General features: G+C 52.2%; 2 protein-coding genes and 1 non-coding gene across 5 annotated transcripts in view; 2 read left to right on the top strand and 1 right to left on the bottom strand.

Moving 5' to 3' along the window:
* Positions 1-9,640, top strand: part of FANCI (FA complementation group I) — a 25,223-nt gene extending 15,583 nt beyond the window's left edge. For 2 of the 3 annotated variants that reach the window (XM_085233753.1, XM_010717478.4), the window contains exons 23-37: positions 425-604; positions 1,348-1,511; positions 1,905-1,981; positions 2,434-2,550; positions 3,351-3,402; positions 3,977-4,104; positions 4,240-4,308; positions 4,423-4,510; positions 4,813-4,997; positions 5,578-5,634; positions 5,714-5,773; positions 6,133-6,219; positions 6,891-6,986; positions 7,885-8,010; positions 8,707-9,640. In XM_085233753.1, coding sequence (XP_085089879.1) covers positions 425-604; positions 1,348-1,511; positions 1,905-1,981; positions 2,434-2,550; positions 3,351-3,402; positions 3,977-4,104; positions 4,240-4,308; positions 4,423-4,510; positions 4,813-4,997; positions 5,578-5,634; positions 5,714-5,773; positions 6,133-6,219; positions 6,891-6,986; positions 7,885-8,010; positions 8,707-8,772 — 1,552 coding nt within the window. In that variant the 3' untranslated portion in view covers positions 8,773-9,640. The remainder of the gene's footprint in view (positions 1-424; positions 605-1,347; positions 1,512-1,904; positions 1,982-2,433; positions 2,551-3,350; positions 3,403-3,976; positions 4,105-4,239; positions 4,309-4,422; positions 4,511-4,812; positions 4,998-5,577; positions 5,635-5,713; positions 5,774-6,132; positions 6,220-6,890; positions 6,987-7,884; positions 8,011-8,706) is intronic. The other variant, XM_085233752.1, reaches the window with a different exon arrangement.
* Positions 8,376-18,294, bottom strand: POLG (DNA polymerase gamma, catalytic subunit). Its single transcript, XM_085233755.1, has 23 exons — positions 18,209-18,294; positions 17,261-17,866; positions 17,000-17,180; positions 16,514-16,681; positions 15,847-15,993; positions 15,591-15,670; positions 15,276-15,458; positions 15,069-15,208; positions 14,874-14,997; positions 14,581-14,805; positions 14,367-14,484; positions 14,219-14,287; positions 13,981-14,100; positions 13,697-13,857; positions 13,537-13,590; positions 13,351-13,468; positions 13,113-13,248; positions 12,792-13,038; positions 12,592-12,714; positions 12,219-12,390; positions 11,751-11,959; positions 10,290-10,450; positions 8,376-9,214 (listed from the first exon to the last, which is right to left on the bottom strand). The coding sequence occupies exons 2-23, from the start codon at positions 17,836-17,838 to the stop codon at positions 9,153-9,155; spliced, it is 3,576 nt and encodes a 1,191-aa protein (XP_085089881.1). The 5' UTR covers positions 17,839-17,866; positions 18,209-18,294; the 3' UTR covers positions 8,376-9,152.
* Positions 18,295-18,351: 57 nt separating this feature from the next.
* Positions 18,352-18,424, top strand: TRNAR-UCG (transfer RNA arginine (anticodon UCG)). Its single transcript has one exon. It is a non-coding gene; the product is annotated as a tRNA-Arg (tRNA).

The following is an 18,424-nucleotide window of genomic DNA, read 5'->3' as shown; positions in this document are numbered from 1 at the left end:
TGGTCTTCTGCACTGTATACGCAGTACAGACGTTTTAATTTCTGTACAATGCATGCCTGATAACATCATGTACTGTGTGAGCAACATCATAGTCCAGGCTGTGAAACTCATGGTCCTGACAAAGCTTTCCCAGACCTTGCTTATGACTTGTAATAGTTTGGAGAGTTTCTGTTCTTCCAGTGGTGGGGCATTTTTACCAGTGTTTGAGCTCCAGTCTTCTACAAAACAGGGCCAGATATCAATTTGAACCAAGCCTGTTAGTGTATCTGGAAGTGCTGGTGAGCTCTGTCCTCAAAGGGTTGTTCTTGTAGTGCGTTGCAGTGATTTGAACTCTGGCGTGAAGAGATGAAGTGCTGATAAGCCATCGATCGGTGTGCTTTTTCAGTGCATCCTCAATTCCCTCACAGTGCTCTTGATTGTTCAGGGACAATGCCCAAAGCCACGAGGAGAGCCTGGCAGTTCTGCGCTGCAGCACGGAGTTCTTGCGCTATGCTGTCAGCGTGGCACTACAGAAGGTGCAGCAGCTGGAGGAGACGGGACAGACTGACGGCCCGGATGGACAAAACCCTGAGAAGGTGTTTCAGAACCTCTGCAAAATCACACGGTGAGTCACTGTGGAACATGAAGATATCAGCCCTAAAAAGTAGCAGTGCATTCGGGGGATCAGAAACGATTTTTGTTGCAGTCATTAGGACCATATGCAAGGTGCATGTTTGCATGATTGGACATGGAAATAGAACACGATCACCTACGCAGTGGAGAGCTAACGAGAAGAAAGGAGAAGGAACAAAAAAGGGAAGAAGCATACATAGTGGAGCAGGAAAAAGATGTTTACCTGCAAATAAGTGTCTACTTTGAACCAACCAATTTTACTTTCTTCAAAGCTGTTCACTTTGCTTTGCCTGACTTTACCTTTCTGATTTTATTTATATAGAGCTGTATAGAAACTGCTGACATTTCACAAATTCAAACTGCCAAGAGATGAGCTCTTTTTGTCACTGACAGATTTGATGCCAGTGGTCAGTGTCTGGGTAGTCTCTGAGATAGAAAGAAAGCTGTGAAAGAAATGAGTCCATAAAGATGGAGTTGAAATGGAATTGGAAGTTCCCTTTGGCATGTGGGAAGGATTAAATTATTTAGCTGTGCAGGAAGAAAGCAATAGATATTTTGCTCACATCAAACCCCATTCTTCTTACAAGCAAATCTCTTTTCCCTCTTCTTTCTTAAAGGAAAAAGAACTTCCAATTAGTTATATTAAAAATATGAACCTAAGAGTAGTGTGTGTGATTAGCCCTCTTTCTTGCTCTTGTACTGTGCATCGTGACTTTGACTCCTCCCATCCTGCAGGGTTCTTCTTTGGAGGTACACTTCAATTCCCACTGCTGTTGAAGAGTCAGGGAAGAAGAAAGGCAAAAGCATCTCCCTGCTGTGCTTGGAAGGCTTGCTGCGGATCTTCAACACCATGCAGCAGCTGTACACTGCTAGGATCCCCCAGTTTCTACAGGCCCTGGGTAGGCATGTGGTATCATTCTGTTCTGGTCCCTAGCCTTTGTGTTCTAGCCCATGCGTGTTCTTTATCCATAAATAGCTAGAGGGGTCCAGTCTTTGTCCCTCAGTAGCAAGAAAGGCTTAGCAACCATGCATTTTCATCCCAGAAGCTAGTTCCAGAAATATGTTTACCTGTTCTTTGTCAACAGAGAGGATAGTTGGACTCAGATGTAGGCCAACTGTAGCCCTCTTCTATTCAAGATTTGCCTCTAACATGTTTTTGTGCTCACTAAGGTTTTGCAGTGTGTATTCCTTCCCTAGCTGTGAGCAGTTGCAGTTCTTCCCAGTTTTGGAAATCAATCCTGTGTTCTGCTCTTGGCATTTAGCTCTTTTCTGCACCTCTCTGTCTCTGCCAGATATTACTGATGGTGACGCAGAAGAAGCGGATATTAATGTCACAGAGAAAGCTGCCTTCCAGATCCGACAGTTTCAGGTAAGTACCACTGTGTGTTGCAAATGTTCCAAAGCACTGGTAATTCTGGCAGCAAATGCTGTTAGTTCTCTATTTCTTGACCACAGAATAAAGTGTGCAGAGGCAGCTCTGATGCTCTGACTCACTGGCTGTTCAGAAAAGTTTTTGATCCTTAGGGAAAGCTTATTTGGGGCAGTGTGCAGAGCAGGATTGAAATGTACGTGTAGCTAGAGAGCTGTAGGGTCCCGTAGTGCTGCATAAAACATACTTGACTGAATTGCACGTGGTCCTCTGTGTAAGCACTCATAACAAAGAACAGCACGTGCTCTTTAGAACAGTCCTCTTTTTTTAATATTCTGTCATTCTTGAATGTTTCCAATTCCTTTATTTGCTGAAGCTTCTGGCTGTTTGCATCTTAATATGGCTCTGCAAGAAGCATATTTAAGGACTCTGTCCCTCCTTTCCATGATCAGAGGTCTCTGGTGAACCAGCTCAGTAGCTCTGAAGACGACTTCAACTCCAAGGAAACACAGTTACTCATCACAATTCTCTCCACTTTGTCCAAACTCCTGGATCCAGGCTCTCAGCAGGTAATTCACAGCCTTCTCAGGGTGTGGGGATGTGTGTAGTAACCAGAAGTGTGGAAAGGGCATTAGCAGATGGGATTGATATCTGAGAGCTTTGACGTGTGTGTGTGTATGTGTGTGTTCTGCCTTCTCTTGCAGACTAGACCATGTTAAAATTGCAGTTTTGATAAGTTGTCAAGCATTATCTTGTCAAATGCCTGCAAGAACAGTGAAGAACAAGTTGCCTTCCCACACCCCCCCCTGCATATTCTGATGTTACTTTTGGGCATCTGGAGTCTGAACCATTTGTTCTCCTGAGCAGGGACTCCTAGTAGAGCCTGGATGTGGTGTTGTTTCCATATGGGAATAAAGCCAAAATAGGCCAGCAGATCTGTGACCAGTCCAAATACAGCTCTTCAGAAAGGACTGGCTCAGTGCCTAGCTCATTCCATGCAGGAGGAATTTGCGAAAGTAAAGACTAAAGGTGCCCCAGTTTTACAGACTAGAGACTGCACTAAAAGTGTGCCAGAAGTCTGGTGTCATCACTTAACTTAGATTAAATGGAGCTGTTACTCCGTCCAAGGGAACATGTAGCATTGCTGTGTACTGGATCTCAGCTTTTCAATTGTTTGTAGGTTAAGTGTTCTTTGCAAACCTAACAGAGTATGGCTGAACGCTTGTCTGCCTGAAGGGGACTCTGCAGGTCTGTCTTTGCTGTGTGTGATTCATTATTATGAATGATTGGGTTTGTTCTATTTTGTTTTTGATTAATTCTGTGCTTTGAATTCAGTTTCAAAGCCATATCTTTTTCTCCCCTTATACAGTTCCTTCAATTCCTTACTTGGACAGTCAAAATTTGCAAAGAAAATGCTTTAGGTATGTAAGCTCTGAGGGGTATGTTCAGATGTGATGTGTCACAACTGATAGTGAACTCTTGAATGCTCTGCTGTTACGTCTGTCCTGTTCTCACCTGTTTGTTGCAGATACATTCAGGTACATTCAGATCCCATTTGGTGGCAGATTGCCATGACTGCAGTTATTAGCATAGCTATTAGGAAAGAAACTCCATCTCTATAAATATTAACAAAAGAGAGGCCACTTGGCTTTTTACTCTTGTTATTCAGATCTCTTGCTCAATTTTGTATTTATACACTGCAAAAACATTACTCTTGATGTATCTTTTTCATACTATTATTGCCTCTGGTCACCATTTTGCTATGAGCTGGGGGCTCTAGTGTGCTGTATTCCCCCTTGTAATATTATATGCAATGCCCATTGTTGTAACTAAAGGATTTTGATTAGAATTTTCATCTACCATGTATCACTTCTGGGAGCGTAGACTGTTAAACCCATACTGAATCTGAAGCTTTACCTCACTGGGTGTCTGATGTTCCTGAATAGCTAAGGAATTCATCTAGTAACACCCTGTTTTGTTTTCTCTTCCCCACAGAGGATCTCTCTTGCTGTAAGGGTTTGCTGACTTTGCTTTTCAGTCTCCATGTTCTGTACAAGAGTCCTGTCAGTCTGCTGCGTGAACTTGCACAAGATATCCATGCTTGCCTGGGAGACATAGATCAGGTAAGATGCAGAGTCCACAGCAGCTTAACTTGCATCACTTAGTGCTGTCACAGCAGAATTGATTTCATCTCTGGAGCAAAACGTGTGACAGCAGCTGACGTTTTGCTCACCAGAATTTTTCTCTCCCTCCATCAGGATGTAGAAATAGAGAGTCGGTCCCATTTTGCCATAGTGAACGTGAAGACTGCAGCCCCTACTGTCTGTGTGAGTCAAAACTGTGTATGAAACAAGCAGCTACTCCTGTACAAGTGGCTTATAGATTCCTGTTGTGCCAAACTCCTCCAACAACTTGTTTTCTTACTGCTGTTTCTGTTTCAGCTACTGGTTCTGGGGCAGGCAGATAAGGTCCTTGAAGAGGTGGATTGGCTTATCAAGAGGCTTACCATTCTGGGATCAGACACATCAGGTAACAGAAGCAGCCCACTCTTATTGTTACACCTTTGTCAAAGGCAGGTAAAGATAACGAGCAAAACGATATTTTGGGATTTTAAGGTGGTGTCATTTGAGGGTAGGTTAAGCTCTCCCTTGAACTAGTTCCACGTCAACAGTGTAAGGCAGTGAGTTGTCACAGAACTCCTCCAGTGACTATTTTCCCTGTGCCATGCTGTTGCTATGCACACCTGACAAAAGATGGTCTTTTGTGTCTCCCACCTGCGTAACTGAGCTCATTAGACGTACATTCATGTGGTATTCATCTCTTTCTTCTAGAAGACTCGACTCAGGCATCAAACCAAACCCAGGCTCTGGAGAAAGGTGTGATTCTGCAGCTGGGAACTCTGCTGACAGTTTTTCATGAGCTGGTGCAGACAGCACTTCCTGCAGGGAGCTGTGTAGACTCACTGCTGAGAAGCCTCAGCAAGACATACACAATCCTCACCTCCCTCATCAAACATGTGAGTGAAGCTCTGCTGGCAGTGCAATGGCTGGGATCTAATAACTTTTTCCACATCTGCTACAGCAAGCTCACAGTGACCCCTGGCAGCAGCTACACTTAGGACTGGGCTGCTGATCTCTTGTATAAGATGAGTCTTTTTTCTGCTGCCTTTCATGTGCTCATTTTCGTGACCTTTCTACAGTAGCAGCAGCTATACCAGAGGAGATAAAGAAAAGCTTTTCTCAAGCTGACTTTGGCTGTGCTTGGCTTTGAGTGGTTCCAGTACCTCTTTTAGATTCTTCAGTGTGCAACTATGTGCCACAATGAACAGTGTCAGCAGTGTTCTCATGGCACTCAGCAGTCCTGCCCTTTCCACTCATTCCCAACCAAGGCTTGAAGCATTGGTCGTGGGGCAGTGGGACAGGAGATCAGGACACGGGAGCCAATCCCTCTGAACATGGGGGTCTCCTCATGCTTTCTTAGCACTCTTAATTGGTCGGTGGTCACTGTGTGAGCTGCTTTGAGCCCTTGCCTGGAAACACAGGTTACAGGATGGGAACAGTGCATCTAGAAGAGACTCACTCCTGTTTTCTTTGCAGTACATCCAAGCTTGCCGCAGCACCTCAAACACGGTTCCGGGGAGGCTAGAAAAGCTGGTGAGTGTGAGCAAATCACTGCAGGAATGGCTCATTGCCTTGAGCCGGGAGTAATCCCAGCCTCTCTGCTTCTTTGCAGGTGAAGCTCTCAGGTTCCCATTTGACCCCACAGTGTTACTCATTCATTACTTATGTACAGGTAAGACATAAATTAACCGTGGCAAAATCATACTTAAGTCTATCTGATGCTGAGTGGTGAATCAGGTGCAGTGCATGGGCACCTTTTAAGATTACTAATCTTCTTGACATGACTATAGCTTAAGATATCTCAGTACCATTGGGACCAAGCATGTTGATTTCTGTTAGACCAGGGGAACTCTTTTTTTTTTTTTTTCTCCCTTCTTTTTTTCTTGCTTTTTTTTTAATCCCACTCCCTTTTGTTCATGTGGGTTTTCTGGATGAAGTTCATGTATTAGCTGGCCAGAGCAAAGACTTCTGTGGCTTTACTTAGCTGGTCTTTCTTTTCTGCTTACCCTATCTTTTGGTTTCCTTCTTCAGAACATCCATAGTGAGAGCTTAAGCTTTGCAGAAGAGAAGAAAAAGAAGAAGAAAGAAGATGAAACTGCTGCAGTCTCCACAGTCATGGTGAGATTGACTAAAGTCTATTAGGACATGGGCTAGGCTTGAAATCTTGAGATCCATACCTCAAGGCTCATTTTATCTGGTGGCTTCTTAGACATCACCAGTGACAGATTGGCATTTGGGCCTCTAAGTAAAAATCTCATTTTTTCAACCTGAACTTCAGGGAAAAGTTTCAGAACAATGGAACAAATAAAAAGCTTTACTAAACTCAAGTAAAAGCTCACAGGGATGAAACAAAGGTGTAAAGTCTGATTTGTTTGTATCACCTGGTTGTTTTATATTTGGAGTAAGCTATGAAATGACAGCTCATCACCTGTCAAACATAGGCTTGGAGGGCCTTTGCAGAGGCAGGTTTTTCTCGGGCTGTCAGACATATCAGGGCTGTGGAATGTATAACTACAATACTTGGAAGAGCCTTGCTGCAGAACCATTCTGGGAGGCCTTTTAAACCCAGTAACAAACTAGGCTGGCAAGGCTCAGTGGGGCAGGCTAGGAATGACTGGGGTTTCTGTGTCATGCTACACCATCATTGGATTGTGGGGAAATGTAAGCTGCTGATACAAATATAGGTGCTGCATTATGCCATAGCTGATACTTGTTGCTGATGACTGTACAAGGGAATTTTAAGGCTGTTCACTTCAAATCTGGCTCTTGCCCTCTTTTCCACGTTTCAGGCTAAGGTGCTTCGGGAGACCAAGCCAATCCCAAACCTGATTTTTGCTATAGAGCAATATGAGAAGTTCCTTATCCATCTTTCTAAGAAATCAAAGGTAATATAAAGCAGAGGTCTTCTGTGATCTGAACTCGGTGGAATGGTATTGTCATGGCATGGTGGAGAGCTACTGCCATTTCACCTTGAAAAAACAAGATCAGATTGCTGCTCAGATTAGGAAAATGTAGGGGCCTTACCTCTCTTTCAGCCTTTGCCTCTCACCCACCACTACCAGATTGCTGCTATCAGGGTGACAGCAGGTGGCATTGGTAGTACTGAGTGAGCATAAATTTAAGCTCCTAATTCCAGCTTTGCTCTCTCCAGCACAGCTCTTAAATGGGAGAGAGATGTACATTCATAGCTGTACCATGAGGTATTATATGAGTCAGAATCTAGCTGGCAAGCATTTGGCTCTTGTAAAGAGAATGGGCTACTGCATTTCATAGGGATAGGTGCTTTTTTCACCTACTTCTTGCTTCATTCTTACATCATTATTGTGATGACTTTGTCCTAGTGCAGTGCAGAGGACCAGACAGAATAGGAAATTAAGGTTATAAAATGGCTTAGGTTGTAGGGGACTTTGAAGATCATGTAGTTCCAATCCCCTGCCAGGGGCAGGATTGCCACCACCCAATCAGGCTGACCAGGGCCCCAACCTGGCTTTGAATGTCTCTAAAGATGGGGTCTCCACAGCTGGTTTCTCTCTGAGAAACCCAGTTCCAGTGCCTCACCACCCTGAGTAAAAATTCTTCCTAACATCTAACCTCAGTCTCCCCGCTTTTAGCTTAAAGCTACTTCCCCTTGTTCTATCACTACTGGACTGTGTAAAAAAAGTCATTCCTCCCACTGCCCGTAAGCTCCCTTTCAAGCACTGAAAGGCTGCAATAAGGTCTCTTCTCCAAGCTCTTTTCTTATGCCATGATGCTCTGCCCCCGGTTTCCCTTTGGTTGCTGCAGGTGAACTTGATGCAATACATGAAGCTCAGCACCTCCCGGGACTTCCGCATCAACGCGTCCCTGCTAGACAGCGTGCTGCAAGAGCACAACACAGAGGATGCTGAAAATGAACCAGACAACAACCAGGTGAGAACTTATTTACATACTGTTACTGACGGGTTTCCCCTCTTGTGCTGCCAGGTATGTGTGTCTGCTATTTAGCTAAATGTAATTTTAAGAAATTATTAATCCTTTAATGCTAAGCTGACAGGAGTGAGTGAACAGGACTGAAGTCCCCTATGGTCCAGCCCTTCACCTTTAATGATCTTTATGTCTATGTACCAGTTGCCTCTGTCTCTGGTCTTAGAGGACTGAGACTGTTTAAGGCCCTGCTGTTTGTGTCAGCAAGCAGAGGTCTGTCACCATTACCTCTGAGGACCAACTGGCTGGTTCCTTTAGCAGCCAGTGCTGGAGAAGGCAGCACAACCTGTGCTGGACAAAAAACAAATAGCTTTTCTTTGCTGATTGTCCAAGTGTTTATTGGTGCTTCTGTCCGTATTTCCCTGAGTGTAATCACCAAGCTGAAATCCAGCACTGCACAAACACTCCCTGTCTTGTGTCATTCGTAACCTGGGCTCTGAGTTGCAGCATGAATGAATGGGGTGCCTGGGGAAAGTTTCAGGGGGTCAGAGGAGTCCCAGATTTCAGGTCATTTTTGCTCAGGAGAAGACAGTGCTAAATCCTGTTCTGTACATCTAGTTTCTTGAAGTAAGTGTTCACTGGACTACTCACACCCACACACACATTCACACTCAGTACTCTTAACTCTCTATTTCTCTCCAGTCCAGCACAGCAGAGCAGCCAGATGAAAACCAGGAACCCCAAAAGAAAAGAAGGCGAAAAAAATAAAAAGTGGTTGCAGCTGCTGCCACCTCCTACAGTGTCTGTGCTGTGGCAGCTTCACCTTGGTCTTGGTCTGCATGTACAGAGATAACTGATGGTCTTTCCTGCCAAATACTCAAGACTTCTTTCTTCATCCCCACGGATGTGCAAGCAGTCACTCTGTCAGGTATCTCAGGTTTTAAAGCTGGCTGCTGCCCGTTCAAAGATGCGTGTTCTGCCATTCAAATGTGCTGCTATGAAAATCTTCCCCAGGAACATCCTTTTCTTACCCAGAGAAGGAAGTGGCGCAACCAGGATCAGTCCCTGCCATGTATGTGCTTCTGAAAGGACAGCCAGGCTCCTGGGTGCTCTCTGGACAACTTGCACATTCTGACACTCTCACGTTATCACTTCTTCTCCAGTGACCCTTTGGTTATTTCAATTATCTGATATATATCCAGTGCTTCTCCTGGAAGACAATGGGACAATCAGTTCCTTGTGTTCTACAGTATACTTAGACTGTACAGCTTCAGAGTAGGAGAGTAACAGCCACTCTTTGCTTTTGGTACAGAGCATGTAGCAACTATGGGGCAAGAAGCCTTAAATTTATTCAAACTTCTGTTTTGTGCAGTGCTGGGAGTGCAAAAAACAGCACCAGGAGGAAGCTGGAAACGAGGACTGTTCTCCCTTGAAGCTTGCTGCTGTGCATAGCTCCTGAGGAGACAGGTGACAGCTTCCTCTGGAGAGCCAGCAGCATGGGCTGCGTTACGCTTCTGCTGACCCTGATGCATTGCACTTGTTTAATTTGCTTTGTTATTGACCCAACAGGTATTTTTTCCACAGGCACGCTTTGCCTGTAAAACTCTTAATAAAGGCTGCCTAAGGGTGAAGTGTCTGATGTTGTTCAGCGAGGTTCTTAACCGCCAAAACATTGCTGTGTATTGACAAGGTGCTATTTAAAGCAGCTCCCAGCCAACAATTAAACGTTCGTTTGCAGCAGTTAGAAGGTTATGCTGAGTGCAGATAGGAACAAATGTAAGCCTTGGGAGTGAGGGGAGAACACAGCAGTGCTAAGGCTGAAACCTGCAGCGGGGGCAGCTCCCTGAACACAGCTGTGCAGAGCTGAGGGGGGAGGAGGAAAAGCACCGAAGGCTGGGAATGGCTGGGCCTGGAGGGCAAGACATACAAGCCTATAGAGGCACCTCATTTCAGAGAAAACAAACAATTCAATCTTGGGCTGTATTTAAAAGACTACAGGAAGGCTCATCTCTAGTCTGAGCGACACAAAGCCAACTTGTGTGGGGTGACAGAGCCAGGCCCTGATTTCTTTAGCAGAAATACTTGGCAGCAGCACAATCTGTTCAAGCAGGGAGAAAGGAGAGAACAGAGAAGTGGTGCCCTGCAGTGCTGTGAGGCTGCTGAGGCAGGGCAGGCTATGGGGGTTGCGAGGTACCTCCAGTGGTGGATGAGCCCTTGGGGAACAGCTCCACTCCCATCAGAGGAGGGGCTCGCTGTTACAGGGGATGCAAACGGCCACTGCTCACCTCGAGGAATGCCGTATTTCTTCTCCATGCCAGTTGGATTTGATGGAGTCACACAGTTCATGGTCACCTCCTTCCTTAAGCACCGGTCAATGTCCACAGCGCTGAAGAAAGCCACGGACTGCGGCAGATCCTGGAGCCCCAGCTTGTAGGCAAACATGCACCTGGAAGCACAAGAGACCAAGCGGGGCAGTGCCACACATCACACTCAGCTCTGTCACACCTGACCTGCAGCACGCGAGATGTCACATGCCTGCAGGGAACAACCAAAACGTCACATCACAGCCCGAGGGAGCAGGACCCCAAAGGCAGCACCCCATTGGAAAGCAAACCAGACGGAGTGCCTTAGACTGAAGACTCCTTGCCACGACCTTTCTTTCACTGCAACCACCGATCGTTTTCTGCCAGGAGAGAACCGTGCGCCCTTTTTTTTGGAAGGAAGAAACCAGCTACTGCTTAAAAGTTACAGCAAACTTCTCTCACGCTCAGCCAGTCCTCCCATTCCTGCACGCAGGGGCTTTGATCAGCCGCAGGTTGGGCTGGAACAAAGGCAGCTTCACAAAACATTGGGCAGCCGCTGGTGCAGATTACTTTGCACCCATGTCAATCAACGGCTGGAAGACAAAGTGCTTTGTAACTACTGGGTAGCGGGAAGGTCAAGGATTGCCAAAGTGGATGTGGGAGGAACAGAGTAACAGTACGTTCAGCCTCCTGGAAAGAAAGGACCAACCCAGCCCTTCACTTCTGGCTAATCCTCCCACGCAGAGCAGATGTTGGATTTTCCCAGCAGGAAGCCCTGTGCCTGCAATAGCTGGTATAAAGACACAAACATCAGGGCGTCTTCTCCTGCTGCGCACGCTGCCTGGGCACAGAAAGGCTGTTTGCTGTATCCTTACCTCAGCCCGCAAAAAAATAGCTCTGCTTTGGCCAACTTCTGTATAAACCAAATACCATAAAGCACAGGGAAGGGGATTTCACAAAGCTGCCTGAGCTGGAGCCAGAGCAAAAGGATCCCCGGGGGTGTGAGGGCAGGAGGGCTCCAGGCTGAGCTTAACCCAGCATGCATGGGCCAGGAAGGCAGCAGGACTGCTGCTACAGGGGCACAGAGCTGTGCCTCTCACTGCCGGCCCCAAAAGCAGGGAGAGAAGAGGGGAAGCCAGCCTGATTCCCAACAGCCCATTAAAACATGTGGCAGCTGCTGCCACATGATGGCCATGTACGCAGGAGGAGATGCGCTCACAGCCCCTCCGCAGCAAGGATGGAGCTGCTGACGTGCACCTCTTGCCAACAGATTATCCCTGGAAGCCAAAGCTCCACGCACAGCCAGAGCCACAAATGAAGGAGCTGCACTCCAGAGCTGCCACGCCTCCTCCAAGCAGAGAAAACCTGCCCTGTGTCACCCTGCCCACCCTCCCTTTGCCATCACACCGTCTCACCCAGGATTCGCCCATCCCCACTTCTCACCGTGTGAGCAGGTTGGTGATCTGCAGGGCCAGTGCTGCCCGGTAGCGGTCCTGCTCCTGCACCAGGTAGCGCACCTCGTCGTGGATGCTGATGCAGAAGCGCCCGTTTATGTCGTACTCCTCAAAGAGCCACTTCATGGAGACCAGCATGAGATGCAGGTAGTCAACAGCTGAGCTCTGCACCACCCAATTCACCCTGCTGGTTAGAAACTGGGGAAGGAAAACACAGAGAAATGCTAGGAGAGTGTCCAAGGAGTATTCCTGTTACAAGGGAGGGGGCTGGTGAAGCAGTGTTGCTGGGTTTTCTTGGTGGTACACAAAGAAAATGAGCACAGGACCCAACACCAATGGGTTCCGTCTGCAGCTCCATGTGCCTGCATGGTTCCTCGCCCCGAGAAAGGCAGGATTTGAGGTTGCTATTTCAGACAAGCAGTGCGAGGAGTTCAGCACCACAGAACCACATTCTCACCTCCCCTTTGGCCACTGAAGGCTCCAGAGCCCTGCTAATATGGCAGCCCAGCACCGGGGTCTGAGGCGAGGCAGACAGGGCGATGCTCTCCAGCTTGTTGAACATTTCGGACTCGGTGCCTCCAGCCCACATTCGGTGAGCCACCACGTCCCACTTCTTCTTCCTTCGGGACCTATGAGAGCAGAGGGAAGGTTTGCTGAAAGTGTGGGACAAGTCCTAAACACCCCCTTTGGGGCTGGGGCAGTCAGACGATCCCTGCAGCATTCTGCTGGGAGAGACTGGAGGAGCCCCCAGACCAAACTGGGGTGCATCTAGGAGTGGGGCTGCAGGGGAAGCCGTGCCACAAGCACCCATTGGGGTCAGAACATCTCACTTTCTCGTGGCTTCTCTTTGGATCTTCTGCACATCCTGGGCCGACACCGTACCATCTTCTGCTCTATCCACAGCCAGCTCCAGCTCCTTCACCAGCCACTCGCCCTCCTCGCTGAGATGAAACCTGGAGGAGAACGGCACCCGGCTCAGGGTAACACGTGCCCAGAGGCAGCCAGGACTCACCCCAGAGGCAGCACCCACCTCCGGATGCCCTTCGTGACAGCATACATCTGCTGTGCCTTCTCACGTGCCTGCTGCTGTGTCAGCCGGTGGTTGAACTGCATCAGCAGCCGCTCAGCGAAGGGCTGCCCGGCCCCGTAGATGCGCCCATAGTTGAAGACCTTGGCGTGCTCCCGGCTGATGCCCACCGTGGCGGCCGTCTTGCTATGCAGGTCGGTCCCGTCGCTCTTCTTCCCTTGCAGGGTCATCCAGCCGAAGGCCGTGCACCCTGCGGCGGGGAGGAAGGGGTCAAACACCGCACAGGGATGAGGCTGCGGTGCTCAAAGACACAGCCTTGCTCACCATGCATGCCGGCAAAGTGAGCCTCGCCCAGGACCGCCGCTATCCACAGCTCCTGGGAGTCCACATCTGCGCCCACCAGAGAGTAGCCAGGAGGCACCTGGACCATGGCCTTCAGCTCGCTGCCCACACGGTCAGCCTGCAGGACACGGTGCCCGGCTCAGCACACCCCACGTGCCACACCACATCCCACGGCCCAAGCCCCGCTGCCCGGCCCCCGACGGCCTGCACGTAGCCCTACCCGGGCGTTGCTGGCTGTCAGCCACGTGGGCTCCACGGCCCGACGGGTGATGGTGCCCGCGGTCACCACCTGCGGCAGGATGGCCCCGTAGTCCTCCTCCTCGCTGTAGGCCGGGTGCCTGTTGCATGGGCACAGGGTGAGCACGGGCCCTAAGGGCTCCCCCAGCCCGGCCGTCTCGCTCTGTACCTGGTCACCACGCGGGGCAGCTCCCCCTTCTTCAGCCACACGACCACCTGGGAACTGAGGGACGTTGTGTGAGGGATACACAACACCAGAGCACGCTGTCTGCGCAGCCCCCAGGGGACAACGCAGCCCCAACCACAGGGATTCAAGGCACCGGGCTGACCTGACCCGTTTGTGAGCGTTCCTCCAGAAGGACACCATCTTGTTGATCTCCAGGGCTCTGGTCCCATGGGTGCGGCCCACAGCAGCCCGCAGCGTGCCGTCCTCCATGCGGGGCAGGAAGTCCTTGGCGAAGGGGCTCCCCACGTTGTTCTCATTGCCGTCCTTCAGCAGCAAGGAGATGCCAGGGCTCAACACAACGCAGCCCCACACAGCCTCCGACCTCAACTGGGAACACTTCTGCCACCCACCCCGTGGGACGAGGGAGCAGGGATAGCTCCAACTTGCCTTGTGGGGCAGCTTGAAGAACCAGCATCCAGGGACATTGACATCATTGTAGGGACCGTTGCCGTGGTGGAACGTGGGCTGGCTGCTCTCCTCCATCAGCTCTGGCAGCCCTTCCTCATCCTGCAAGTGGCAGCGTGAGGCGATGCCGGGCACGGTGTCCCTGTGCTCTGCTGGGAACCCCCAGCACAGAGGGATCACGGAAACGGGATCAGATTCACCACCGCTTGGTGGTGCTTACCTGCATCTGGCTCTGCTCTGCCCTGCCCGGCCGCTCCACGTCCAGCTCCAGCTGGCTCAGCTCCTCCACCTGCGGCACAGAGCGGGGCAGCTCAAATAACCATCCCCAGCCTTGATTATGGGGTATTTCCTCATCCCAGACTCCGCACCTTCTGCCACATGCTGCTGCCCTCCAGCACCATCAGCTCATCCTCCACGCCGACCTCTTCTGGGGGCTGCTCCTGGCCCCTCTGCAGGCAGTGCTGCCGATACAGTTGCTCGATCGCCCTGCCAGGGCACAGAGCACGACCAAATGCTGCAGCTGAGCCCATTACAGAGCTCTGCGTCCCAGCCATGGAATCTCCATGCCCCGCGCTCCCTCACCTGTGCGGGCAGACAGGCCCCTCCGGCTCTGCGGAGGCTGCAGGCAGGTTGTCCTGCCGCCCTGGCACCAGGTAGCCCCAGCCGTGCTTCTCCGAGTAGTGCAGGGGGAAGCCATCCCAGGCCAGGCGCATCAGCTTTGGGGTCACTCGCATCTGCAGGCTGATGAGGCTGGGCCCCGGCACCCAGCCCTCCTCCTCCAGGCGCAGGCACAACTTGCGGTACCAGCTGTGGGGCACAGCCGTGGGTCAGGGAGCAAGGAGCAGGCACTGAGTGCCCTGCTGTCCTCAACTCACCCCGGGTGGCCTGGAAGGTGCTGCAGCCTCTTGGGCTGCAGTGTGACCGTCTCCTTCAGGCGCTCCAGGCAGGTGTGGCTCTCAGAGGCTTTCAGTTCCTCCTCCTCGCTGGGGGGACCGGGGTCTGACAGCACAGGGGGCTGAGCATCCCTCCAGCCCATCGCCCTGCAAACTGCAGCATCCCTCCATGCTCACCTTCCTGCCACTCCTGAGCAGAGCCCGTCTCTGAGGTTTCGCTGTTTATTTTCTGATCCTTCTTCCTCTTTGGGGGTTTCTTCTGTTTAAACTCCTGCGTGTCCCATTCCAGATCCCAGAGCCAGGGGTCTTCCTTGTACCTGTGGGCATACCGTTGCTCTCCTCCTGCAACCAGTGTTCAGCCTGGTCCCATGCCTCCCCCCGTACCTGTCCTCGTGCAGCAGCTGGCAGGCATCGTTGGCCAGGTTCATCAAGGACTTTTTCATCTCCTTCTGGAGCTCCTCGTAGGTGCCCTGAGCATCATCCAGGTACCTCCTCCAGTTGCTGTTGACCGGCAGGTAGGACACCCCCATCTCCAGCATCCCAGCAAACGTCACGGGGTGAGGGCACCTGAAGCCCAAAGCCAGGGGTTGGGAATTGGGCACCTCCTGAAGGGGAGCTGCCCTCCAAGCACCAGCCTACACTCAATGTGAGTGTGCCTTGCGTTCATGACTTCACCCAGCCCCCTCCAGTCCCTCTCACCTCTCCATGAAGAGTGGCAGCTGCTCCTGGAACACCTCATGGGTGGCCCGGACATCACTGGCACAGTACGACATCAGCTCCTGGGAACACAGCGTGATGTCACCAGCACTGGGAGAAGCCACAGAGCCCAGCACAGCTCCCCCCATATACATAAATCCTTTGCAATAAGTACCAGCCATGCACCAAAGGGAAAAAAAAAAACACCAACAAAAGCTCTTTCCTGCCCCATTGCCATCCAAAGCACCACTGCCCATACCTGGAAGTTATTCCTGACATCAGCCATGGTCCCCTTAACAAACAGCTCTCGTGCCTCCTTCTGCAGCGGTTCCCCTCCCACATACAGCGCATGTACATCTGCCAGGTTGTTGATGCTACTGACGTGCACCCAGTCCCACGAAGAGACCTGCAGCAGGCAGACAGTGGAGGCAGAGCCCAGCCCCACAGCCAAGGGAGCAGCGCGTAAAGGATTAAAGGATGATAATTCCACGCCATCCTATTCCATCCTACTCTGTCCCACTTTGTTCTATCATATTCCATTCCACCTCATCCCATTCCACTGCATCCCATCCAATTCCACCCCATTCCAACGTGCTCCTTTCTATTCCATCTATTCCATCCCATTCTCTTCCATTCCATCGCATCCTATCCTACTCCTTTCCATTCTATCCTTTTCCATCCCACTCCACTCCATTCCATTCTATCTTATTCCATTTCTTCTCACTCTATTTCACCTCATTCTGACCCATCCCATTCCATTCTATCCTATTCCATTTAGATCCCTTTCATCCCATCCCCTTCCATTCCATCCTATTCTATCTTATCCCATCCCCTGCCCACTTTCTCTGGAAGCCACTGGGAGCGATTCATGCAGCAGAGCCACTCCTGAGCTGCAGGGAGCAGCTGGGGCTCAGCTTCATACTCACCGCCGGGCCCTCAGCTTTGCTGCGTGTTTTCTTCATGTGCTGCCTGACCTGCTGCAGCCCCTTCCTCTTGCCATGCTTGGCAGCCATCCAGAGGCTGCGCTGGAAGCCCGTCAGCCCCGAGATGGCCATGTGCATGCTCATGGTGTCCAGGAAACGCACCCGGGAGCCCTGCAGGGAGACAGCAGTCGTAACACAGGATGTGCTGAGGGAGAAATGCGCTGGACACAGGCTGCCCTGAGCTGCGGGTGCCCCAGGCCAGGTCGGATGGGACCCTGAGCAGCCTGAGCTGGTAGGAACACCCAGCCCACGGCAGGAGAGTGGGCTTGAAGGTCCCTTCCAACCCACCCCATTTTATTACTCCGTGACGCAGGCAGTGAGCCTCAGCACGAAGCATCGCCGTGCATCTCACCCGGCGCCTGCTTCTGCACAGCCCCGAGCAACGCACACCAGCAAAGCAGCCGAAGCGGCACGGCCTCGTGCACTCACCTGGACGAGGTACTGCTCCCTGATGAAGGCGCGGTCGAAAGCCACGTTGTGCCCCACCACCACCCTCTCGCCGCCCTCCTGCTGCCTGCCGGTCCCTTCCAGGGGCACGAGGTCGTGCAGCGCCAGGCGGGGGCCCCACGAGTAGCGCTGCTCCAGCAGGCGCCGGCTGCACCACGAGTACCTGTGGCACGGGCACGCGGTCAGCGCCCCGCACCGCACCGGGGGCGGCGGGAGGGAGGGGGGAAAGCGCGGCTCGCTCACCACGCGTGCGGGGACACCGCCACGGCCATGGTGGGGCACTGCCCGGCGGCCACGCACACCTCCACGTCCAGCACCAACGCGCGTTCCCGCGGGCACTCCACCGCCTGGGGCCGCCCGTCGGGGCCGTAACGCGTCCAGCCCTGCTGCGCGGCCCAGCTTTGGGGAAGGGGGGGCAGGCGGCAGCGCAGCAGCTCCTCGGCCGCCTCCAGGTAGGGCAGGCTCTGCTTCTGCGCCAGGCGGCGGAAATGCTCGTCGATGTCGGCGCCGTACATGCGGGGCAAACGCAAACTCACGTCGGGCAGCGACGGGCCGTGCCGGCCCCACAAACCGTGCCGCCGCAGGTGTTCGATGCTGCGCCGCACGGCCGCCTCCGAGTGCCGCACGCTCGCCCCGCGGAAGATCTGCTCGTGGAGGTTACGGGACAGCATCTGGATGTGCAGCGGGTTCACGCGGCGCTCGCCGCGCTCCGACGGCTCGGCCTCGTCGCCGCGTGGCTGCGGGCGCTGGGCGGAGGGGCCGGAGCACGGCCGGGAGGAGGCGCGGCGCGGCGCTGAGCCTCGGCGGAGAGCGCGGAGCATCGCGGTGCTGCTGGATGGGGGGGTCCTCCTGTAAAGGCAGAAGCGACAGTGAGAGGAGGGGTTTGCGGAGCGAGCTTCAACCGGCGCTGCTAAAAGCAACACCTTGCAGGTGTGCGGCATGCCGGGATGCGCAGCTGAGCTGCACCGCACTCTCGAAGTATGCAACACCCCTGCAAAGCACGCACCACAACTGTATGTATGCAACACCCCTGCAAAACATGCAATACCCCTGAACGACGCGCAAAGCACTCTACACGACTGCAGGCATGCAACACTCCTGCAAGGCACCCCACAAGCGCGCTCTACGGCTCTGCACGCGCCCCCCCACTTCCCCGAGCCGTGCAGCCCCACACTCCCCCCACGCGCCCACCTGCCCCCAGCCCGGCCCGCAGCGCGGTGCAACGCGGAGCTCCGGGCCAACTTCCGGCCGCGCGGACGCCCCGCCCCGCGCGCAGCCGCACTGCCGGCCGGCAGCTGAGCCAGTAGGACGCGTGAAAAACCCTTTCTGCAGGCGGCCGCGTGGCCTAATGGATAAGGCGTCTGACTTCGGATCAGAAGATTGCAGGTTCGAGTCCTGCCGCGGTCG

Source organism: Meleagris gallopavo, chromosome 12, assembly GCF_905368555.1.
Source record: "Meleagris gallopavo chromosome 12, MGAL_WU_HG_1.1, whole genome shotgun sequence".
Taxonomy (NCBI): Eukaryota; Metazoa; Chordata; class Aves; order Galliformes; family Phasianidae; genus Meleagris; species Meleagris gallopavo.
The sequence above is the reverse complement of the archived record's forward strand: the minus strand, read 5'-3'. Positions and strand labels throughout refer to the sequence as shown.